General features: G+C 33.6%; 1 protein-coding gene across 1 annotated transcript; it reads right to left on the bottom strand.

Moving 5' to 3' along the window:
- Nucleotides 1-1,920: 1,920 nt before the first annotated feature.
- On the bottom strand, nucleotides 1,921-3,752 carry LOC105786224 (3,9-dihydroxypterocarpan 6A-monooxygenase). Its single transcript, XM_012612566.2, has 2 exons — nucleotides 2,767-3,752; nucleotides 1,921-2,690 (listed from the first exon to the last, which is right to left on the bottom strand). Exons 1-2 carry the CDS (start codon nucleotides 3,667-3,669, stop codon nucleotides 2,046-2,048), a joined length of 1,548 nt encoding a protein of 515 aa, XP_012468020.1. The 5' UTR covers nucleotides 3,670-3,752; the 3' UTR covers nucleotides 1,921-2,045.
- Between the last annotated feature and the right edge of the window lie 23,168 nt (nucleotides 3,753-26,920).

Here is a 26,920-nt window from a genome sequence, read left to right on the forward strand (position 1 = left end):
TACAGCAGATACCATGTCATTTGTAAATGAAGTCGGGTGATCAATGCTTTTCCAAGTGATTTTACCTTACTTGTATGTAAGATCTCTGGTAGATCCAAATAGAAACATTTCAGGTTCATAACTCGTTTGAACTTGTTGCTGAAAGCTTTTTATGATTCATATTAAATAATTCATAGCAAATTAAGAAAGAAAAAAGTTCGAATTAGTAAGCGAAACCATATTAGAATATTTAAACTATAGTACTAGGAATTTAATCTATACCAATGGATGGAATTTTGACATTAAGAAAGAAAGAATTGCCTATATAAGCTTGGGTGATGATATTTCCTCTCAATTAAAGGTCACGGCTACATAGTTTTCCTCTTATCTCTATGGTGGACCAATTGTACATGCAACTAGTCCCTCCTGACCCATTTACCATATTCTTAATATCACCTTTAAACTTTACACTTAGCTTTTGAGTAGATTTATTCATGAGTTGAATTAAACTATAGTTGGATATTAAAATTTTTAAACTCTAAATTTATTAATTTATTTTACTCAAAAAATCTGTTTAACTGTTCAAAAATTAATAAATTATTATTTTATATATTATATTTAAAAATATTCTTATATTCAGATACACCCAAAACCTTGTACAAACCCAACCCAACCCAATTCAGGCCGGCCTTATGTACTAAACATTTTGTTTATCAGCAAATATCCACTCGAAATTGCCTCACTATTATCGATGCATAGGGTTTAATTACCATCTAACCGCTTTGTCCTTTCATGGTGATATTTGCATTTAAGTCCCTCCTATTTCACCACAATCCCAACTCAATCCTTGCTCACAGTTTAATAATTATACTTCCATCAACTTAAATTACCTTGTTAAGTGTCACTTTAAATCTACAGTCCTTTTTCCGCAAATAATAATTACTTAAAAATTTTGGAGCACCGGGAATTTCCGGAATTATTCTTTAAAAATTAAGTTTTTTTTTAGTAAACTGATTTTTTGAGTTTAACATTTTTGTGTTGTACAATATTAAATTAAGATGATGTCTGCTCTAAGACAAACGATGACATGTATTCTTGGTTGAGTGGGGATGTGTATATATGATATAATATTAAGGTTGGGCAGCTGATTGATACATTTCAAATTTTCTACTAAGGTGTACTATGAAACAGGGACCCAAATTGATGTGTATATATTACCTTAAGAATCAACGACCAAAATTAATATTTTATTCAAAAAATAAATAAATTAGATTAAAATTGAAATTAAATTCCATATCATCTCCTCACAGTCTAACCCTCTTAGTGGCTCGATTAGTCCTCTTTAATCCAACTAAGCTCGATGCAGCAAGCTTTTCCTTGTATGAATTGGCGAAAGTGTCCATTAATCGAAAATGTTGATGATGCAATACTTAGTATAATTTGTTTTGGAGTTTAGTTTCATGATGGTAAGCAATCTACAACAGTGGTCCATGGGATCAAACACCGTAGCTTCCTGGATGTTTATATCAATCTGTCATATCATTTTTTGTTTGAGTTAAGTAGGTTCTATCCTTGGTTTTATTCAAATCTCACATCATTTTCCAGGTTTTATAGTTTAATTTATGTTCTCCATCACTAAAGTAATTGTGCATTGACTGGACCACTTCAGAGATGGCTCAAGTATTAGATGCCAGTTAATAGTATTTCACCTCATGAATGCCATGGAAATGAAACTGATATATTGAGAAATACTGCATTAGAAGGGTTAAAGGTCAGTTAGAAAATGGTAGAGAATCTATCTATCTATAATGACTGCAACATTAATTCCTGATAGGATCCGAACCAAAATGGGATTTTCAGTGGGAACTTATGCCCCTTTCAGATGGATTCATACTGGTTTGCATATTTCGAGCACCTCATCATATGATATATATTTGATCATAGTAGCAAACTTTGCACTCTTTGTATCTTTATTAGGCAACATAAAAAAGAAAGATACATGGATATAGACGCTGCATGCATCACCAGAAAACACTCCTAATAACACAGCATACAATAGATTACAATCAAATAGAGGGAAATGGATTAAGCCTGGCTACTGGGAAACAAATCAAGTCATTTGCCCTAAGTAGAGTCATCCCATTCTTCTCTTCCATGTCAACGTTGCCAGCACCATCCCCAAGCTTCCATTCAAAGCACTGTATCATACAACCAAGGACGGTTGATACAATGCTGAGTGCTAGTGCAGCACCAGGACAGCTTCTTCTTCCACTCCCAAATGGCAAAAGATTAAAATCGTTTCCCATCACATCTAACATCCATGGACTCCTCGCTTGCCATTCTTCACTGTTAAGAAACCTCTCTGGTCGGAACTCACGGTGGTTCTTCCACTGTTTTGGGTTTCTTCCAAGTGACCATACATTAACATACAGACGAGTATCTGCTGGGATTTCATAACCAGCAATAACACAAGCTTTAGTTGATTCTCTTACGATAAATGGTCCACTGGGATGAAGCCTTAGTGTTTCTTTCACTATAGCTTGTAAGTAAGGCAAGTTGCCAACATCTGATTCCTCTAATATTCTCTTCTTCCCAACAACACAATCGATTTCCTCTCTTGCTTTCTCCATAACTTCTGGGTTATTAAGTATCTCTGCAAGTCCCCATCCCATTGTTGTTGATGATGTATCAGTGCCAGCCCCAAATAAATTCTGCAAACACATCAAAGCATACAAAATAAAGGCACATGAAACAAATTACAACACTATATGTGCATATGAAACATACCAAAATGAAAGCCTTAACGTTTTCCCTTGTTAATTTGACCTCTGAGCTCTCATCTTCATAAACATCAAGTAAAATATCGAGAAAATCTTTCACTTCATCACCACTTTCATTCCTTTTCTTCCTTTCTTCTTCATGCTCTTTTATGATTCTTTCCATCATTGTATCATACCGGTGCCGAACTTCCACTAGTCTTTTCTTAAAACCCTGCAAATCCAAGTTCTTACAAAACCAAATAATATCAGCTAAATTAAACTTTGTGCCAAGGTCATTCATCTCTCTCATCATTTTCCTTATTTCGTCAGCTTTGTTCTCGTCACTAGAACATCGATGACTGACCGTCATTCGGGATATTGTGTTATTGGTCAATGTCATAAGCTCAGCTACAACATCAACAGATCCTCCTATTTCAGCTTTGTTTTTGATCATTTTGAGAAATGACCTTATCTCTTCACGTCTAATTGGAAGGAGCTTCTCTAATGTCCGGGGACCAAGTACTTCAGACATGCAAAGCTTCTTCATCAACTTCCAACGTGGTCCATACGGTGCGGTCGAAAAATCAGACGTGCCATAGGTAAGGTAATCGAAGTTGGCCATTTTAGGGCGGTCCAAATAAGATGTTTCATTAGTTCTAAGGAATTCTTCTGCTATTTCCGGGGATGAAACAACGACACAATGTTTGGAGCCAAGGTAGAAGGATACTATTGGTCCATAGCCGGTTGAGAGCTTGTGAAGACCTCGGTGTGGTATAGGGCGAAGAAGGTGGAGATGTCCGATGATCGGTAAGGCTGGAGGGCTAGGTGGCCGTCGGCCCTTTGCCCGAGTCTTCACAAAGATGGCTAGGAACAAGAAAATGGTTGCTAGGCATATTGTGACAAGTATAGCATGATCTCCTAGATCAGCCATAGTTTGAACTTGTGAAAGAGAAAAGAACTGATGCTATGGAGCTATTGCAGGGTGATAAAGAAGGGATGCTTATACATAAATAAAGATTGTGAATTATGATCTTGGGATTTTCTATTAAAATTGTAACCACCGGTGTATAATTACAAACATATAAGTATAAATTTAATTAAATCAGCACAAATAAACGATATATAATAATCAAAATTTATACACAACAATTATGTGTTTTAAAGTAAACAAGAGATAATTGTTTAAACATTTCTTTATTTTTAGTTTTAATTTTAAAAGTTATACGACAACACTCGATTTCTTTAAAATTTACATTTTAAATTTAGTTACATAAGATTTGACGTGTTATTTAATGATTTCAATATCAAAATGACTTGGTTGGCATAACAACAATAGTTTAAGAGTGTAATAGAACGTTTTGAAGTTTGAAAATGAATTTAAAATGAAGATCATAATTTGAAATAAACAATAATAATTTAAATTTTAATAAAATGGAATTTAATAATTAATAACAGCACCATAGCTCTGCCCTATGTCACTAGTTAAATTACAAAAGTGTGATAATAATTCAAATATGCTTTGATAGGAACATGAGTTGGGGCCTGGGGCTACTAATGTATGTAGTGAGAGAGATATGTATTGTATTTAATTATTCTTGGATTTAAAATAGAGAAATAAAAACAATATAATTATTTCATGCCAATATCTCTAAAAATGTCGAAGTTGTTGAGTAGTTATTATTATGGTTGTAACTTTAAAAGAATATGTAAAAGAGAATTTGAATAATCAAATACACGAAGTTGTTTACGCAATTTACTTTAACAACTTACTTTTATAATACATTGTTCAATGAGAAATCCATTAAGAGTGAGATTGGGTCAGTTCGATTTTTTTATTTTTTTTAATTTTTTCGAACTAAATCGGGGTATTCGATTTTTTCATTTTCTGAATTGATGGACATATGAACTCGGTTATTATCGAACCGTAGTAAATTGGTGGTTTGGTTCGGGTTTTGGGTTTTCATATTGCTTTTGGGCCTTGGACCTTTGAACTTAAATTAGACAAAATTATCTTCGGTTTTGAACTTTTCTACTTTAATTTGATAAAATTGTCTTTGTTTTATGTTTCTTAGACTATTTAAAAATTTTATTCTCATTTTATCTAAAAATAATCATTTATAAAATTTATAATTATAAATATTTATTAAAAATCTAATTAAACATTAATTTAACCACTTAATCTTCAGTAAACATAAAAACTCCAATATATTTCCTAACAAAACATAAACAACTAAACCCAAATAAAATGGTCACAAATTTGTTAAACCAAGATTTGTCAATGAATTGTGAAATTAGTGCTCAAAAGAATCAAGGAACAATGTGAAATAAAGCAAATGACTTTGGAAGATTGAGGCTAAATTAGATTTAGGAGTTTTTTATTTAATTATAAAATATAAGCTATATTTAAGATTTAGAAATAATTTGTTTTGTATTGAGTTTTAGATGGGTTTATATATTAAAATTGAATTTAAAAAATTAATCATTTTTTTGGATTTTTTTTGGAGTTTAATGGAATAAACCAAAACTAAATCAAATTGAATTGAATGACATCATCTAACCAAATTTGAACTGAACTATAAAAAAAAACTCAAATCAAATCGAATTGTTGGTTCAACTCGGTTACTTAATTTGGTCGTTTTTTTTGTTCAGCCTTAAAATCTACTATAAATTCTCAAAAAAGCTACGATTTAAGCCCAACCAATCTTAGATTGTTGCAACTTACTCTCGTACATGTACAATAAATTGATAAAACAACTCTATTAATACATGTAATAACACTCATGAAATGTCCCTTAAATGAATTGAGCTTGTGCATCAACGCTAAATGATACTTCAATATAAAGACTTTATAAGTATAACTTCAAATCAACTTAAAAGGATCAAACTCGATCTTCATAATCAATCTCAATATATAAAATATCACACATATAAGGTATCTTTAAAATAAGATATAAAATCAACCCTTTAAAGTATATCTCAATCTCTTCAAAAGCATATCTCTAAAAATAAAGATTGTTAATCCTTGAACATTCTAGAATTTAACATAATTTTATTTCCTTTAATAGGGTTTAATAATTATATCCTAATTTTTTTAAAGGAAAAATATTTTATTAAGTGAAATGAAAGTGAAAGAAACCAGGCATAGGAGGATGTACTAAACCTCAAGCCAACACCAACAGGCCTTACCCCATACATTCCAATCTATTATCCAACCTATCCCCTAGACTAAAAGAAACTGAATACAAAACAAAACTTAAACAAGGAAGGATATGATCCCAAGTTGCATGATGTGTTTATAACAAAGCTGCCCGAGCCAAAGAATGAGCGACCTTATTAGCACTTCATCGAGTCTAATGGAAGGACACTTCATAACGTTGATTTTTCAAAACAATGCAATCACCAATAACCATACCAAATTCAGATAGACTTACTAAGGAGCTTACCAAAGCATTACAAAATATCAAGCTATCTAGTTCAACAACAACCTTATTTAGCTGCAACCTTTTAACCTAAGTCAAAGCCTTGGTAATATGTGGCTCCAATAGCCCCGATCTATGGCCTGAAATAGTTGTAACAAAATGGCCAGTATCAACTCCAAAAATCACTGCAAAACTCAAAGCTTCTTTAGTCTGAAAGGTTGCGACATCAGTATTGCATTTACACCACCCCAGTTTTGGAGGCATCCAAACTATACCAGCATCTATTCCCTGGTGTTCTTGGTAAGGAAGTCGACGGCTCTTGAATCCTGTCAATTCGGTATGCAATTTTAGACATCGGTCAAAGCTAATAACATAAAATATACTATTGGCACCAAAGAAACATGTTGCGATGGAACCATATTGAGGTTTAAAATAGTAGTTAACTGTTATAGTTAGTTGTTAACAGTTAATTAGTTGATAGTAGGTATTGGTGTTAGTTAGCCTTGTAAAAACTCTATAAATACAGGAAGCTGGTTGTTCAGCTGATTATCTTTTCTGAATAAAAATTCATTCTTTTTCTTGAATCGATGTTTTCTATTATGGTATCTGAGCCATAAATATAAAGATTTTCTTTCTTTTTCATGGCCACTGAAGCTGCTTCTGGTAATAAATTCAAGAATCATCAGTCGTTTAACAATGAGGTTCCTGCAGATGGTTCTTCCGGTCCTAGCATCACTTCTTTAAGAAAGATTCAACAGTTTTCTAAGCATGATACTGTAAAACTTGTTGAGCGTAATTTTCTTTTGTGGAAGCAACAAATTCTATTAATTCTTGAAGGTTATGGCCTCCATGAGTTTATTCTTGGTACTGTTAGCATTCCTCTACAGTCTGTTGCTGATACAGAAGGTAATCTTGTTCCCAATCCTGACTTCTTGTTTCATAAACAACAAGACAAGTTATTAGCTTCTTGGCGTTTGTCCACCATTTGTGATGAGATCTTGGTTCATCGTACTAATACTCAGTTTAGCTTTGATATTTGGAATACTGTTATACGTTGTTTTACTTCAAAGTCGAGCTTAACAGTTCTACCTTGCGTCACTCCTTGTACTATAAAAAAGGGTCAGTTAATTATGAAGGAATACTTGGCAAAGATTAAAAGTTTGTGTGATACACTTACAGCTGCAGGTAATGATGTTTCTGAACAAGAGTAGATTAGTATTATTCTTGCTGGTCTGCCTGTGGAGTTTGAATCTATTAGGATTGTAGCATCTACAATGAGGGTTCCTCTTGATCTTCTTGCAGAAATGCTCACTGATTGTGAAGCTCGACAACAAGAGCTTCTTTTGAATGTATCTTTTCAGGCTAATCTTGTTCAGCAGTATGAAAATACTGATGACACTATCAATAAGAGTGATAGGGGTGCTCGAACTTCTTACAGAGGCAATGAAAGGTTTTCTCGAGGCTGAGGTCGAAGAAGGAAGTTTAGTCACACTAAACCCTAATGTCAGTTATGTGGATGAGTTGGGCGTACTGTTCAGAAGTGCTATTATCGTTTTGATGAGAATTTTGAGGGTGTGCCTGACCAGTTTATATAGGCTCATTGTCATCAGTTTTAGGAGCCTTCAATTTCTTCTTGTGCTCACTGCTGTTCTCATGCGAGTGCTTCCCCTGATGCTGTAGCTACTTCCAACAACAGGTCGTGTTCTTCGAACTCTTTAAATTCAACTATGTGGTATCCCGATTCAGGAGCAACCAATCATGTTACTAATGATTTGGATAATTTGAAGGGTGCTGCACCATATACAGGTAACCATAAGCTTTACATGGGAAATAGGATGTCAGTGCCTGTAGCTCATATTGGCTCAGGTTTTCTTCCAACTACTAGTAGAGTGTTTCAGTTGGAAAATATCTTACATATTCCTCGCATTTGCAAAAATCTATTGTTTGTAGCTCAATTTGCAAAAGATAATCAGGTTTACTTTGAATTTCATCCTCTGCATTGTTTTGTGAAGGATGTCAAGACAGGGAGCGTTTTATTGGAGGGTCACATGCATAATGGCCTGTACAAGTTTGATATGTCTGCTTTCCAAAAGTCCAGCACTGTTGGTTCCTCTCCTGCCACTGTTTATGTTACTAGTCTGGTGCCTCCTGCTTTCAGTAATAGTGTTTTTGATTTGTGGCATCAAAGACTTGGCCACCATTGTAATAGAACTGTTACTACAGTACTTAAAAAATGTAATATAGTTGCAAAGAAATCTTAGCTAAGCTCAATATGTTCTGTGTGCCAGCTTGGAAAATATCTTAAGCTCCCTTTTCCCCCCTCTACAACAGTGTATTCAGCTCCTTTTGAGCTCATTGTAGTTGATCTTGGCGGCCAGCTTCTATACCCTCTGATAGACATTCGTACTATATTTCGTTTGTTGATGCTTACTCCAGATTTACTTGGGTTTATTTTCTTAAACATAAGTCTGAGGCTCTTGTAAAGTTTCTACATATTAAAAAGTTTGCTAAAGTTCAATTTGGTGGTGAGGTGAAGGTACTTCAAACTGACTAGGGAAATAGTTTTGGCCCTTCTTGCCCGCATACCTCGGAGCAGAATGGCTTGGTTGAAAGAAAACATAAACATATAGTGGATGTTGGCCTAACTTTGTTGGCTCAAGCGAATGTTCCCATGCATCTATGGTCTCATGCCTTTATCATTGATGTTCACATCATTAACAGGCTACCAATACCTGTTCTTAATGGAAAGTCTCCATATGAGATGTTGTACAAGTCTGTGCATGCTTACATGCACTTAAAAGTTTTTGGTTGTCGGTGTTATCCTTATCTCAGGCCATTCAACTCTCATAAGTTACAGTTTCGTTCCAAGCCATGTGTTTTTCTTGGTTACAGTCCTAGTTACAAGGGGTACAAGTGCTTTGATGATAGTGGGAAGTTGTTTATCTCTCGCTATGTGACATTTGATGAGTCTTGTTTTACTTTTACGGATTCTGTCAGCTCAGCTAGTAATGCGAATCTCCATGGCTTTCGGCCTCAGTTTTTGTATCAACAGTCGCATGTTCCAGTAGTGATGCCTACGAATCAACCTTCAAATCTGAGTTATTCTACTCCACCTGGAACTGGTAATTCTCCTGGTGTACAGTTTGGGTCTCTTGGTTTGTCTGTTTCAACTGCTGTAGATAGCGAGAGTAGGTCTACATCTTCTTCATCACTTTCTCCTCAAACAGAAGTAGGTTCTGGTTCTCATGTTAGTGCTCCAGTTGTTGAGGAAATATCTGTTCCTCCTATCAATGTGCATCCAATGCAAACTAGGGCTAAAAGTGGTATTTTTAAACCTCAATCCTGAACCTCTAACAATTGATGAAGCCTTCTCTTCTAAGGAGTGGACTCGAGCTGCTCAACAAGAGTATGATGGGTTAATAAAGAACAATACCTGGGATTTGGTTCCCCTACCTGCCAATAGGAGAGTTGTGGGGTGCAAGTGACTATTCAAACTTAAGCGTCATTCAGATGGCTCTATTGCTCGATATAAGGGTCGTTTGGTGGTAAAAGGATATCTCCAGGAAGCTGAAATTGATTTTTATGAAACCTTTAGCCCAGTTGTGAAGCCAGTTACAATTCGTGTTGGTCTAGCTTTGGCAGTGAAGTTTGGCTGGCAGTTAAGGCAAATTGACATAAATAATGCCTTCCTTAATGGGGACTTAACTAAAGAGATCTACATGGTTCAACCTCCTGGTTTTGAGCAGTAACATGGTAGCCAAAATCTGGTATGTAGGTTAAAGAAGGCGTAATATGGTATTAAGCAGGCACCACGAGCCTGGTTTTCTAAACTTAGAGACTTCTTAATTTCTTCTCAGTTTGTGTTAGCAAAGTCAGATGGTTCATTGTTTGTCAAGAAAGCTGGAGGCATGTTGCTATATGTACTTGTCTAAGTTGATGACATAATTGTCATTGGTAGTCATCAAAGCAGCATTGATGAATTTGTTCTTGCTTTAGATGCAAAGTTTTCTTTGAAGGATTTAGGGTCCCTTAGTTATTTCCTGGGTATTGAAGTCCTGCCTACTACAAATGGGTTATTCTTGAGTCAACAAAAATATGTTCTTGACCTTTTGAAGAGAGCTCGAATGGATTATGTGAAGGGTTCTCCTACGCCCATGACTACTTCAACACATTTGTCTCAGCATGAAGGGAGTGCTATTGAAAATGGGTCTGATTATAGGAGCATTGTAGGCGCACTTCAGTATGTTTCTATCACTCGGCCTGATATTACATTTGTTGTAAATAGAGTTTGTCAGTTCATGCATCAGCCTCTTGATCAGCATTTTAAGGCTGTCAAACGAATTCTTCGATACCTTCAAAATACTGTAGAGTATGGCCTTCATTTTACTACTGCTGCCAACTTGGATCTCGTTGGTTTTTCTGATGCGAACTGGGGAACTGATGTCGATAATAGGCGGTCTACTTCAGGGTTCTGTGTGTTTTTTGTGGTAATCCTGTGGCCTGGGGATCCAAGAAACAATAGGTTGTCTCCCAATCAACTGCAGAGGCTAGGTATAATGGACTTACTCATGCGGTTACTGAGGCTGTGTGGCTCGAGTCTCTATTGTCTGAGTTGCATGTTGTTCCTTCTAAGAGAGCTAAGTGTGGTGCGATAGTTCTAGGGCTGTTGCTATGTCCGCCAATCCAGTGTTGCATTCAAAGTTGAAGCACGTGGAGTTGGATTTGTTCTTTGTTAAAGAAAAAGTTACTGCTGGACAGTTGATTGTGGGGCATGTTCCAGCACAGGATCAGGTAGCCGATATTTTCACAAAACCCTTGTCTGCTTCCATGTTTACAAATTTTTGGTCGAGTCTCAAGGTTGTTTCCTAACAAGAACCAGCAACAGAGGTCAAGTAGCTAGAGGCATATTAAGGTTTAAAATAGTAGTTAACTGTTATAGTTAGTTGTTAGCAGTTAGTTAGTTGATAGCAGGTACTGGTGTTAGTTAGCCTTGTAAAAACTCTATAAATACAATAAGCTGGTTGTCCAGCTGATTATCTTTTCTGAATAAAAATTCATTCTTTTTCTTGAATCGGTGTTTTCTATTAAACCACAAGTACCACAAATAAGTGAGCAGATGATGACTAATCGAACCATGCCTCCCCTCCAAACAATCTTCAATAAAGCTCACAACTGAGACATTATCGACCGTAACACCCAAATCATCCCACGCCTTCCGAGCCTCAAAACAATAAAGTAAAACATGATCTATTATTTCAATCTTACCACACCAGTAGCAAGTGTCGATATTCAAGCCTCACATTGCTAATAAAACCTTACAAGGGATAAAATTTCGCAGCATCCTCCAACATAATTGCTTTACTTTTAGAGGCAGCACATTACTCCAAACCGAAACTCAATGCCCCTCGACTATTTAATTTGTGATATTTGTAAGCATTTCAACAACAAATCGATACCCTGATTTAACTTTGTAGGTACCATTATTTTCAAGATGCCATATCCATTTGTCAAGCGACTTACTCATATCGATAGGGATGCGTAAAAATTTTTAAGCATTAGTTGGCGCAAACAATCCCCAAACCAATTCAACATCCTAATCCTTCCCTTGATCATTTAAAAGAGCATTAGCGATGAGGTTTTCCATGTTGGGAAATGTGCCCATATTGGTAAATATTAAGTTATTTTCTATTTATTTGAACGATGAATAAAAAAATAAAGTTAATTTTACTTTTTAATATTATATCTTTTGTGTTTCTGTCTTTCATGTTTTTCATATATAGTGAAATTGTGACAAGAAAATGTTACCTCATTAATTTTCTAAGTTCAAATTGATGATAAGATGCACTGTTAGAATGTTTACATTACGAGAAAGACATCTTACTTTAGTAGATAATCTAAACAAGTCTGTAATACTGTAAAAGAATCAAAGTAAGCATTTGATTCAAATACTCAGAAAGATCATTATGTCATCTAAAATTCCAATTAAGGAGATGAATATTCTTGGCTATCGAAGTAGTTGACTCCACGAGTAAAGACATAAATGTACTCATTGGAAGGATAATAAATTGTACTAGACCCAAGTTGAATGAATTCTGAATCTGTTTATGAATTAATTTATTTGTGACGTTCATGGTGTGACTTACCTAAATCTTGAGTTAGCCACTGACCATGCGTATGTAACTCATGTGTTTTGATATAAGTGGAGGCTTATGCTTTAAAAAATGATCGAGTCAATAGCCAATTTGTTGGGTACATGACTTATGTATGACATGACTTTACTAGCAACAACGAAAATCAAAGCTTGATTAAAGAGTTAACGATATCCTCTTATTAGCATTGTGTGGATTGATAAATATGGAGCGTGGCCATGGGTTGCTTATTCTCGAACGAGCAATTTATCACAGTCATTAGTTGACAATGATAATATTAATCATTAAGAAGACATAATGGTGACAATATGATAAAATAAAATTGTATTGAGTGAATGTATTTAACTCAAAGGAATCAAGGTTATCATATGAGGGTAACATACACATGGTAAGGTCATTGGACAAAGTAGTTGGATGAACTCATTCACATCCCAAAAATCGAGTTAGTAAAAATTGGGTTAGTGAACCGAGAGAGTGGTCACGCCTTGTTTTTAAAAAAAAATAAATGTTGTGAAATTGTGTCAAGTGATATAGTTTAATGGTTGAGTGTTGTGTTTGTGTGTGTGAGGTTTTGGGTTTGAATCCTTTCCCTTGAACTTTTAGTATTTTTATTCCAACCCCTGACTTTGAATATTTAGCTTATATAGTAATTTTGTTCAACTACCTATTGGTCCAGTGGTAAGATTTCAACTTACGAGGGGTCTCGTGTTTAAATTCTGTGTGTGGAAGCTGAGAATATTTTTTCTATTTCTTTACCTGTGCTGCCCATATGGTAGAATTTGAGTTGAGTTTGAATTCTAATGGAAATTTGATAAGAGGATAGTGTTTCAGTTTTAGTGGTGATATGGGTAGTTATCTAAAAAAAAAAAACCTTTTTGAAAATTATTTTCCCAAAAATCTTTTAGTCATTCCATTCTCTCAATTTCTTATCTTTTTTTTTGTCCCATTTTGTTCATTTTCTCTATCACGTTTGTTTTTTCCCCTCTCCTTCTTTCTTTTCTTTTGTTATAGTAAACCGACGATAGTGTCGTTTTCCTTTGTTTTTCCTAAAAATTCCTTTTAATTTTTCCCTCATTGCCTTCTTGATTCTCGTTGCCATCTTGCTCGGTGGTGTTGATTGGTAACACCTCGTTGTGGTGTGGTCGAGTGTGTGTTAGAGGTCTAATAAATTCTTCTAATTGGTGGAAGAAGGTTGTGTTTTATAAGTTCGGAAATTGAGTTGTTATGTTGTTGATTGATGTTTTTGTTCGGTTCTGTTTAGGTAAAGATTTGGTAACGATTAACTTCCTAAGGCTGCAGCTTCTTTCAAGGGTAAGTGATTAAAGCTTTTGATTAGGGGTTGACTCATTTTGTTAAGGCCAAAGGTTAGTGGTTGTGGCTGAATTAGTATCATTGTTAATTGTTCATTCTTAATGTTGTTCTTAGGTTCTGGAATCTTCGTTGTGGTGTTAGCATCAAAAAATGGCCAGGTGTATAATGATAATCTCTAAAAACAATGAACAGTGTAAAGCCAAAAAATTTACTGTTGACGCCACACGATCGTGTGGGCGACACGAGCTAAGTTAAGTAGGCCATGTGGGCCACACGAGCATGTGTGAAGCCGTGTGCCAGACCGTGTGGGCCATATGAGATGGTCCAGTTAGGCCATGTGGGTCACACAGGCGTGTGGGACCATTTTCAATAAAATTTAGTTAGGGCTGTGTTTTGATGTGCGGTTCAAGGTCAGTGATTTCATAGGTTTTGTTAAGTGATATGTATAGTGTTTGTTTAATGAAAATTTTTGTTTTGATATGATTGCATAAATTCTGAAGGTATGTCACCTTATAAAATTTGGTTTTGATATGTAAAATTGTGAGCATCGTTAGTGTGATTCTGATTAGCTAAGTATATATGTTTATTGTTGAGTTATGTTTGTTCCAGTTCTCATGGCATGTGACATTGTGGCTATTCTAATTAAGGTGATTTGTAATTATTGAAATCTGACATTTTTTTTTGCAAAGCATAAAATCTCATGCCTATCGAATTCTATTAAATATACGATTGCATGTTCAACATGCTTATTGTTCTGATTCTGTATTTGCATGCCATGTCACATTGTATAAGGCTGGGATAATATGGTAAGTAGGAAGTTCTAGTAGTTTAATGATCTACACTATCTGGTGGTTTATCCATGTATCTATTCTGGCAGCTTGTCTGCAATTATAGTGACACGACCACACATCTGTTTTGGCAGCTTGACTGTAACAGCCCGAATTTAGGGCTAGTCGGAATAGTGGTTTCGGGACCACAAATTTGAGGAGAAAAAATTTATTTTCATTATATTTTTATGGTCTACGATTTCACAAAATGATTTCATGAAAATTTCGTTCGAAAATTTTGACGTTTGGGCACTCAATTTAGTCAAAATGACTAAATTGTAAAAAGTGTAAAATTTGAGTTCTATATGTTAGAGGTGTCCAATTGTTATGAAATTTTAAATTGGAGATCTTTATATGGCAATTAGACCATTGGTTAAGTTGGTGGACAAAAATGGGTATGGTTAGGCATGTTTCCAAAGTTTTTCATTAATGGCATTTTGGTCATTTAGTTATTAAAATGAATTAAAAACAAAATTAAAAGCCATTTTTTCTCTATTTTCAACCCCTAGACCAAAAATTTCTTCAAGCTTCCAAGCTCGATTGTAAGTCCGTTCTATCCCGATTTTTAATGATTTTTACGTTTTTGAAATCCTCATAACAAGATTTACCTATTTTTACCATTGTTTTGAACTAGGGTTTGTGTTTAAAAATTTACCCATGAATGATATGCATGTATTTTGATGTTTTATGGAAGAATATGAATGTTTGGAGTGTGATAAATGATTTGTACTAAGAATTTTTCGATGAAAATGCCTAAAAGGATTAATTTGTAAAAGTTATAAAAATATGTCACAAGTGTGTGAATAAGTGAGTATCGTGGACTGCTATAGTTATGAAAATGGTTCATCTAGGCCTAAAATGCAAGGAAATTGAATAAAAATTATTTTACGAGCCTAGGGGCAAAATTGTAATTTTGTGAAACTTTAGGGGCAAAAATATAATTTTTCCAAAGTATGATTTTTGGATTGGAATGAATAGTGTGAAGGTTATATAAGTTAAATGTATTGTTATAAATCAAGAAAGACGAGAAATTGAAATTGATCGATAAAATGAAAAGTGAGAAAAAGTGAAAAATTCTTGAATGAACCTTTGGAATAAAAAGGGATACAAATGAAGTGACAGAAATGATCACATGTGTGGCACAGATTGTGTGTAGGCCACTATGTAAAAGTGAAAGTGATGGTCACGTGTGTAGTACTATGTGCAGGCTACTACATGTACCGGAATGATAGGTCGCATGTGTAGTACTATGTGCAGGCTACTATGCATACCGGATAGTTTCGATCACGTGTGTAGTACTATGTGCAGGCTACTACGTGTATTGGATGGTAATGGTTACATGTATAGTACTATGTGCAGGCTACTATGTGAACCGAACATCATTGATTAATAAGGTGGTTGCTATGTGCTGAATCCACCGAGTATCTCTTATTATTCCGAAGTGTTCGTCAGGAAATTGACTAAGTGTAATTGAATAATGAATATAGGTGTGAAATTGAATTGAATATCGACTTAGAAATGAAAAAGTGAATTTTGAATTGAATTGTGATTGAAAGTGAAAATGTGAAATTATGAATAGAGTACATTTAGCAATAAAACAATTTAGACAGCAACAGTTGTGCGACTTTGAAAAATCACCAAAAATGGTGGAGATTGTATTAGAGGCTGAATAATATATGAACTTGAAGCTGAATGAGTCTATTTTCACATAAAAGAAACAGAGCAAGCAAAAAAGTTATATATTTTGAGATATTTTAAGTTCAGTTAGACAGAGTCCGAATGAGTTTGGAATCCCCTATTCTGAATTTGGAAAATTGTAAAAAAATGTAAAAAAATAATTATGGGATACAGTTTATATGTTTAGAATCCTCAGGAATCTATTTTCAAGAGAAACAAATAGAAACAATATCCAAATTCTGTATAATGAGATAATTAATTTTTAGTGAAGAGAGGCAAAACTGTAGAGCAGTGAAACAGGGGAAATTTAAAGAATAAACTGTACTATTTGGGTAAACAAAAAATTCTAAAAATTTTATGGTAAGAAAATATGTGAATCTAGGTTTAGGGAAAATTTACAGATCTTAATTTGGAGTTCTGTAGCTCCGAGTAAAAATAATTTAGTGACTCTGACTTGAATAGAAAACTTTGAATATACATGTGAGTGAATAGTAAAATTGTAGTTAATGTTGTTTAAGTGTGTTATACACATTAATGATGTGGAATGGAGAGGAGGAAGAGGAAAATTGGAAGAACATATGAATGATTTGTGTAAAATTGGCCATATGCTCGATTATAATCGATAAACGATTGAAAAAAAATATGTTTATAATTGTGCATTATTAGTTATAGTTAAAGTTCATGTGAGAAAATAAAGTTTCATAGTATGTGTATGTGGTATACTTGGTATATGATTTGATATGTAGCAATATCATAAATGGTTTATGAATTAACTCATGTTGATAAGTTTGATACATAAATAAATATGGTGCTTATCCATGCTTATAATGCTTATACTATATATTTATTTGGCTAGCATGTTTGGTGTGTATGCTTAGGCTTTGGCCAAGTTGTGGCTGGATTGCGCCACATTAAATTTATAAAATTATGCATTGAGATGGTAAATGTTTAGATGGAAATATGCTTGTGATCATAAAAGGGTGGTAAGGTTTAAAGTTTGTAATCTTTATTAAAATGGTTTATCATGTGGTTAGTCTTCAAAAAGACTAGCTTGCGACTATGGTTGAGTGTAATGTTTATATCTTGTGTAATATGCATAAGAAATGGGAGTGGAAAGAAAATGAAATACTAGGTTCATGCTTGAAGTGTAAAATGATGCAAAGAGGGGACGTTAAGTTAAACGATAAATATGCAAATTAAATGGAAATTGCAAATGATATGATGTGAATTAAATGAATTATTGTGGTACTGAAATGTATATTGGATTGAGAAATTGAATTGAATCGTGAACATGAGAATCGTGAATTAAATGAAATGGAAATGAAGTATTGAATTGCATGAGTATGTATTGGGTCTCAAAAACCCTATTTGTTACAAATATAGTATTTTGAAGTTATAACGTGAAGATTTATAAAAGCCTATTAAAAATTTGAAGAGTTTAAATTTGAATGAAATTTTATAACTCGGTTTAACATGTTTATAAGTGTATATGTTTTGGTCAAGCCTCGTACCCTATTCTGGCGTCGAATACGGGTAAGGGGTGTTATAATGCGACATCGCCAGATTCGGCCATAACATTTATGCTGGGTTTGGGGTGTTACATTGACTGCAATATAGTGGATTAACCACATATATCTGATTTGGTAGTTTAACTGCAACTCTGGTGGCATTGTGCACAATTATCCGTTGGTGTGCTTTTGGATGGATGAGTTTTGAGGAACTCTATTTGATGTGTAACGGAGTTGGGTAGGAAGTTTTCTGAAATATCTGCATTATGTTTTTTTTTTAAATACTGCATTGACATAACCATGCATGCACAATTTTCCCCATTTGAATTTGATGAAATTCTATGCAATGTTTTGATTTGTTTATTATGTTATTTGTGTTTCTGTTTGAGTTAAAGTTACACACCAAGCTTTATAGTTTACCCCTTTTCATTTCCCCATTTCAGGTAATCAACAGAATTAGGAATGGGTGACATTTAGGAACTTGCATCGATTTTCTCGTATAAAATGGTTTGAATTATTAATAATTAAAATTTTTGGACTTTTAGTTTTTGGACTAATTTTTGGATTAATTTTGGTTTCGGGTTTTCTGTGTGGAGGTTTTTGTTATTTAGTTAAAGGTTTCTACATGATTTCTGTCAATTAAAATAAATGCTTGGTTTTTCAAAATTAAACAATCTAAATATTTTTCCGCTGCAAAAATTAAGTATAAAATTGAGAGTTTTTTTGTAAAATAAATAATTTTTGCGTGTGATTTTGTAAAGAAAAATATATAAGAGTATTTGCAAAAATAATATTTTCAGATCATACGATTTTCAAAGCTAGTTTTTAGTTTGAGTTTTCAAACGAGAAGCGTAATACCTCAAGATTTGGCCATAACGACTAGGCCGGGTGTGGGGTGTTACAAATTGCTTTGGCAAAAAGTATATAATAAGGTGTTTTCAATCATGGTACTTCTTGTGGACTGAATCCATGATTAAGTAAATTGCAAATTATCAGAATGATACTTTTGGATGTAATTGTACTTATTCGAGCCAGACTGTATTTGAATGAGAAGAAAATTCTACGATTTTGGAAATAGTTTAATTAAATTGATTTATTCGATGTGAAATTAAATTAGATGGTAGTGAGAATTGTTCAAATAAAGAATTTGATTAATAAATTTTCTGAAAAAAATAAATTTGAAATTTCTTAGTGATTTTAGGAAAAATTAAGTTTGATTAAGTAAAATTAAAATAATCAAATTAATTAAAATAAATATGATATTTTTGAAAATTAATTTTAAAGTCAGAAAATTAGCCCAGTGGGTAATTGAACTTGAAAACTAGAGACGAGATTGAAAATTGAACCCGATAACCAAAACTCGAGACTAAAACTCAAAAACTGGTTGAACCGATGGTCCAACTGGTGGCTGGACTAGATTAGTCAGCCCATTATTATCCTAGGCCCATTTAGGAAAAATGACGACAGTTCAGGGTGCTAGGGGAGTCACGTCAACAATGGCACCGTCGGACATGCCGACGATCTAGCGATCAACAGATGGTCGACAGCGGCGATTTTTCGATGGTAAAGTAGTGGAAAAATTAGACTCCTAGTGGGACTCTACTAGGTAACTTGATTTCAAATTAACTTTTCTAAAGATAATATTTTATTAATTTAATATTAATGTGATTAGTTTTAATCCTAGTTGAAATTTCTATAAACTCTCTCTATATAAAGAAAGCATGAGTCATTATTCTCATACACTTGAATTCAAGAAAAGTTGCAGAAAGAAATTATTTTGTAAAAATTTTTCTGATTCTAAGCGAGCCCACACTCGACGGACATGAGGTTGGGGATAACGAAGAAGACTACTCGGTCGAAGCATTTATCCTAGACAAATCATAAAGGTATGATTTTGATCAAGTGTTTATTACTTTAGATAATACAACCAAGTTTTATTTTTGAAAAAAAATTTAAAATTCTGGTTTTCCCTTAAACCTATTTTCTGCTGCATTTTTCGAACCCGATTTTCCAACATTTTGTACCATTAAAAGGGCCAGAGGTAACATAAAAAGTATTTTCATTACAAAGCCGAGGATCTTGATAGACATGAATTGATTCCCTGTTTCCAAAACTCCACCGCACCCCTCTACATAATAGTTGTTTAGACTTGTACAAGCTCTTCCACACATAACTTAGGTTAGTACCGTTAATCGAATCAAAGAGTCTACAAGTAGGGAAATAGCAAGCCTTAAATATTTGGCTAACAAGAGAATCCAGAGAAGAGAAGAGTTGCCAACTTTGTTTACATAGCATATCAAGATTAAAATAATAGAGATTGCGAAAACCTATACCACTGAGCTTCTTTGGCATGCATAGTATTTCCCTACAAGCCTAATGGATCTTCTAGCATTCTCCTTCGAAACCCACCAATGTAAGTTCATCATGAACTGAAGATCCTTACGAAGCCCCTTTGGCACCAAAACACACTCAAAGCAATAATTGGAAAAGTCGAAGACACATTTTTTATGACAAGCTCTTGGCTAACTTCGAAAAGGAACCTGTTTCTCTAGCAAGAGAGTCGAGTCTTCAATCTCTCCTTGAAAAAATAGAAAACACTCTTCTTATTACGGCCAATAAGTGAGGGCAATTTGAGATAACGACCATGATCAAAAGGTGTAATTGTCCAATTTTCAGTGGTACCAAAAAATGTAGTTTCAGAACCCTATTTCCTGCAAATTGAGCCTGTAAATATTAACTATGAATATTTATAAAGATAATATAAAAATATATTAAATATTGGTTGAGTAATTTTGCCGAATTAATTGTTAATTAAGACTTAGGGACTAAATTGTAAAGTTCAATCGCTATTAGTTATTAATTTACAAAAGAATTAAGTATTGAAATAGAAATTAAACGAAGGTCTTAAAATGATAATTAAACCAATATTTAGTGAATGTTAGTGGGAGATGATGGACATCTCCCCTAATTCAAGTTAAAATGTAATTATGTTAATTAATTAAGAAATATTAAGTTAATTAAGCATTAATTATCATGGCTAATTCTTCATACGAAGGAAAACACAAAAAAATCCTTTTAAGATTTTGACATTCGACCAAGCAAATTAGTATGTAATTCAGGTCCTTTTCGTATAACTTTTATAATTTTGAAGTCGTGGGAGCTTTGATTTAGCTAGCTTATGTACCAATTCATAAAGCTATTAAAGTATTTTAAAGTTTCCATTATTGATTTTTTGAAGAATTAGGCTTGAAATTAATAGGTTTTAAGCTTAGATTATGAAAATGACTAGATTGTAAAGTTAATTTAGTTTAATTGTTAACTTTGTTACATTAAGGACCAAACTAAATAAAAGTAAAATTTGTCATGAAATTATGTTAGAAATAGAAAGTGTAAGGTCTTTAATAAAAGTATGTGAAATCGATTTTAATCCAAAGCTAAAAATTTAAAGTTATACTTATCCCGAGTTCAAGGACTAAATTGAATAAAATGTAAAATACTAGAAATTTTGAATAATGGAATGATATAGGATCATGCATACCATGGTATATGTGAAAATATTTGGTATTGATTGGTTATATAAAATAATTGTATAGATCAAGATTTGGATCAAATTGGAGCTAATAGGGAAAAGTTAAAATTGTGGATTAATCCTAAAGCATTCAATCTTTTCACATTTTAAACAAGTTCATATGGAACATACTATTTCACTTTTATTATAATTGTATGCTTGCATTTAATTTAATATATGAATGTTTCTATATGGCTGCAATATTATGGAATTTGGCACGTTTAGCTAGTAATGTATTGAATTGAAATAGTGTGTGGTGATTGATGATTATGAAATAGTACAAGGTACAAATTTGAAAATACGAATGATGACATGATATAGAATAAAAGATGTTACCTTTTTTATAGGGTGTCATATGCAAATGTAAACGATTACAGGGATTATATTAAAATATGTGAAAATTGGTGCCCGTGTGAACTTAGTAAAGGTTAGGATATGATTAGCATGTCAATAGGGTCTTGTGTGCACTTGCACGAGATTTATTGCAGATGCTAATGAGATCCAGCATTTGTTGCGAATTCTCAAGTATTATATGACACAAGTTTAGCTCAGACGAGTAATCTGATGTGTCGTTATAAATGTTTAGCCCAGACGGGTAACCTGATGTATATATATACTTAGCTCAGATGAGCAACTAGTGTGGTGTAGTTTACTCTTGTATCTGTGTCTACTTACTTGGGTTCATCGGTGAAACGTTATAAATGAAATTGAAATTTTAAAAATGTGATGAAATGGACTTGATAACCAAATTAAAATGTTATTGAAGGGATTGAATTGTAATGGTATATTCTTATGATTGTTGATGGCAAAGGTGATTGAATTGAATTATGTTTACTTGGTATAATCTTATGATCTGTTGATTGAATATGCTATTTTGATAAGTTATATGAAAATAACATGAATTTTGAATGTTAATTTACATGTAATACTTAATGATCATGTTATAGATATTTGCTCACCTTGTTTATGTTTTGAGTGTCATGTTCTAGCCAAACTTTTGTCAAACTAATTTAGTTTTAATGCTTATTGTAAAAACAAGGCAAGCTTAGTACTTTCCATTTGAACTTACTAAGCATTTTAAATGTTTACTCCTATTGTGTCCTTCCCTTGTAGATCGTTGCCTTACAGAACTAGTTGACTTAGATCAACGCAAAGCTCACACTATCAAAAGATGATAGAATTATGTCCATTTTGAGTCTAATGTTGTGGCATGTATATAAGGGCACTTGTTGTGCATATAGTCAACTTTGAGTGGATAATTATGTAGTATATTTAAGTATATTTGAACTTGAGTATTAAACTTGGCATGTGGTCTATTAATGCATGGTTTGGACTTGTTTAATGTTAGTATATGAGTGATTATGCACTTGTAAGAAATTGAGATGCTAAATGCTACATAAATGGATTAGTTGAATAAGTCAAGTTGATGAATGACTTAGGGTTTCTATAATTGAATGTTAAGCATGATGTATAAGTTAGGTTATGTACGGTTTAGCTCAAATTGTGGACATATATGTTCCTAGTTTAAAAAAGGGCTTAGTTAGAAATGAATTTGAATTTAAAAAAAGTACTTTGGTATGATAAATATTGAGCATATAACTTGGATAAGTTTAGTTGATGTTCTTGTAAAATGTATCATGTTAAAGGTTGATTTCAAATGTTAATGTTCTTGATTTGTTATGTTTTGACATGGGTTGTGGTTGGTTTAAATTGAGAAAGATATCATGTAAGCATTAAGGTATTTTTTGGAGGCTTGAAATAGGTACAAAATGTGCATTTTACCAAAAATAGGGGTGACGTTGCAACTACGAGGCCCCAACTCCGCAACATCGTCCGATAGTGAGTGATGTCGTGACATGAATATTCATGTCATCACGACATAACTCACTAATTTGATGATGTTGTGAAGAGAAATTTATGAAGTTGCGACCTCGGCCTGGGATTTTGAAAACTTTAGAATTTGATCCTAATTTATGCTTGGGTTAGTAAAAAAGCTTTCGTAAGCTCGTGTGGGATCCAAAATTAACTGTTTAGCATAGAATAAATGTGAAATACATTAATTAGTTTTTTTTGAATGGTTGTATGGTGAATTTGTGATTATAATTACTCAGAAAATGGTTGTAAAATCTCATAGCTTGAACTTGACGATCAGGTCGAGTATAGGGTGTTACAAAAGGTGCATTCACTCCCAATAAAGTTTTAATACTAGCGACAAGATGAGGCACCATATTAGGACTGAAAAAGATCCCAAGTTTCTAATAATTGTTCGCTTGGTTAGACAATCACTCATAAACATTTAGAATAGATTTATCCTTCTAACTCTCATCCATCGTAGCGTAAAAGAAAAAAAACTGTCATAAACGAAAAATAGGTGTGACACTCAATGAGCTCTTCTACACACCGCAACCTATGTATACTCTCACTTTCCTCAACTTTTTGAAACAAACTAAACAACCTTTCAACATAAATAATAAACAAATATGGCAAGAGCGTACTGCTTTGTCGCAACCCAACGATACTCAGCACCCCCCATTTTATCATTAAGAGAAATTAAATTATTGAAGTCTCTGATATAATCCCGATGGTGCTCATTTAAACCAACCAAATAACGTAACAAGCTCTACAAAGCTCTTTTCCTACTAAACTAGAAACCCATAGAAATCGGTTAATCTCCACCGGGGGCAACCTACTACATCCACAAGCATATCAACATAATTAGATGAATAACTCAAAATAGAAACATCCACCATACGCTTACAAAGTACAACTAAACCACCACTTCTACGTACTCTATCATAAAATAAGAATCATACTTGAACCAAACACAAAGCTCTTCCATTCTACTAGCATCCACCATTTCCATCAAAAAACCAATATTGGGTTTATTCGAATTTAACAACTCAATGTGAGCTAACACTGCTCAAGGATTCCCCAAACCTCGACAGTTCCAACTTAGGCTATTCATTGTTGCCGGTTGACTTGCTAAACAAGTCCATCTGTAACCAAGTTTGTAGAAGAATGAAGAGGGACCGAAGAAGAAATGACTCTACCACACAACTTTTTGTCGGTAAAAGACCTGTTTCAATATGAGGATGTTTCTTAATGAAATTTGTATCCATAACCACTTTTTCATTTTCATGCATACTGTTCTTAGGATTCTTTATGGACCCCAAAGAGAACTAATAGTTATAACCACATTTGAATTAACCTAACCCCTTTAGTAGTAGTAGTTGAATTAACCTGAAATTATTTTGAAAAGAAATCAAACCGATTCTCAATCCTTAAATTACGCCCGCTAGTACATACAACATTCTTTCTTTCTTGAAAAATCGCCCCTAATCTAACAGTGGACTCTTGTTGCATCTCACAACACCAAGGGACCAATTATTTTCGTGACACAATTCTCGTTTCTACCTGGATTCTTTTAAGCCACTCATAGACAACATTCTCTTCCCCGATCTATATAAGCACATAAAAAGAAAACTAGAGGGATATGTTCATAACTAAAACTGACCTGGAAGAAATCATCACCTTGCTTAAGAATCTTCTTCCAATGCAAAAAAGGTTGTTGAACATCCAAACGAACCCACAACTGTATATACATATTCCATCCACCTCTACCCGCCGACGTATCATAATCTAGGAAAGACCTCATGCTATTCCCCAGCCTCTTTGTCAATGATTCCAATGTAAACCCCAGGGTAGGTCATGCACCGAAACCCAAAAATCTGTAAAATAGAAATTGACATCCTCCGGATTCCTTCTCTTTTTCAACTGATGAATAAGAAAAACAAAATTATTAAAAGTCCAAGGTCCCCCACAAGCCATTCTTTTCAAGTTGACTTTATGAAAAAATTGAAACAAATAAAGATTTTCACCTAAAGGTCGAACATGGGCACATTGGATCGACCTTTAAATATTAAGGAGAGTATGCTCTATTGCATTAAAATTTATCATTCGTTCACCCAAAATTTTTCCTACCACACAGAGGTCATAATCAGTATCAATATTAAAAATTTCCTTTGCTTGCATAACCAACTCGTCTTCTTCATTATCTTTAATTGAAAGGTTTTGAAACTTAGGATCCATACCTAAAATCAAACAGATACTTGACAGAGTAATATGAAACACATGCACAAAGCAAGATGACAAAACTTGCACTTTACAAACCCTAAAACAATAAAATCCTTATAGGGAGGCGCGAGAGAAAAAAGGCAAGGCGTGAGAAGCAAGACTAAATATATACGAATAAATTATTATCCTAAATTTGTTACACTATTACAAATATAAAACATGTAAAAAATAGTTAATTTAAAAATGCAACTTTGTAGCCAACAACCTTTTGACCTAGTGACAAGAGTACTCTGTTGTAAGCATGATAGCTTGTTTTTTATCTCAAGGAACCCCATTCCCCTCCCCTAATTATAAAAAAATGCAACTTTGTAAATACTTGTTGTAATGTTTTTGAAAATTGATCCATTTGAAGCAACTTATCTTAAAGATTGGATCAGATCAGATCAGATCGAATTGAATCAAGCAATCAGATCCTTTGAAATTAGGAAATTGGATCGATACTACATTAAAGACGTATCCTTAATATCTCCTCAGTATCTTGGACTTTATTAATATATTGTATATGTTGTTTTAGTAGCTTTTTAGTAGGGAAGATTGATTAGAAAGTGATCTAGTATGTTAGTAAGTTGAAACTAGTATATATGCTTGAGACTTGTATAGGTTTTGTATCGAGAGTTTTAGAACTTATATGTTCACTAAGGAACTTGTTGGTAAAAAAGGCGTTGCTAAGAACACAAACAAATTGGTGCATAAGTTGGTGGACACTTTTCTAGACACTAAATGAGAAAACAGAAAACATACAAAACACAAAAAGATGATTACATAGTTTGGTTTCCCTACATATACGGGCTCTGTAAGAAATATGCACTCTCTTCAACAATTACAAAGTGAACATACCCAATCACATACACCGTGATTGTTTCCCTCACCCTTGCACTTTGAAGATACAATACTCTCACCACTATGAACACCCCTGTGATCACAACAAGTAAAACCACACCAACATGTTTTACTTTAAAAATATCACTCTTGTAAAAATATTCTGACAAGAACAAATTAAGTGCCTAATAATTAATACATTTTCCTATGCAAGTCTCTTAAATATATAGACATGATTTCGAGACTTGCTTACAATAGAATATGTAATACAATCCCAATAAAATAGTAATTCCATCAATAGTAATACAATATGCTAACAACATACATGATAGTTATAAAATCTTGACAGCTCAACATCAGAATCATGATTCAATCTAAAGTCCATAATCCAAAGGATTGCTTTGAGGAATTTTGATCCAAATCAATTACCAATATTTGTATTCCATAGCAACATGATCTTTCATAATGAGCTAGATATTCACCAAGTAATCAGCATAGCCTAAATATAAGGTTCAATAAATTGCCAACACCTAACTATGGAAATTGCTTCCATAAAGATTTGGTGGGCAAAGAAGTAGGCACTTCCTTTGGCACCAAATTGCCAATTTCATATTTTTCAATTGAACTTATAATTGTGAGTGCATTCAAAGTGTAAACAAGTGTTTTACTTAATTTACAACCTATGTTTTCAGAGAGGAACTTAGAGAAGAGTGATCTAGATTTTTAGATACAAAGGTGAGGTTGTTAAACCGGTGTGTGTTAAGACTTAA

Source organism: Gossypium raimondii, chromosome 1 (assembly GCF_025698545.1).
Source record: "Gossypium raimondii isolate GPD5lz chromosome 1, ASM2569854v1, whole genome shotgun sequence".
Taxonomy (NCBI): Eukaryota; Viridiplantae; Streptophyta; class Magnoliopsida; order Malvales; family Malvaceae; genus Gossypium; species Gossypium raimondii.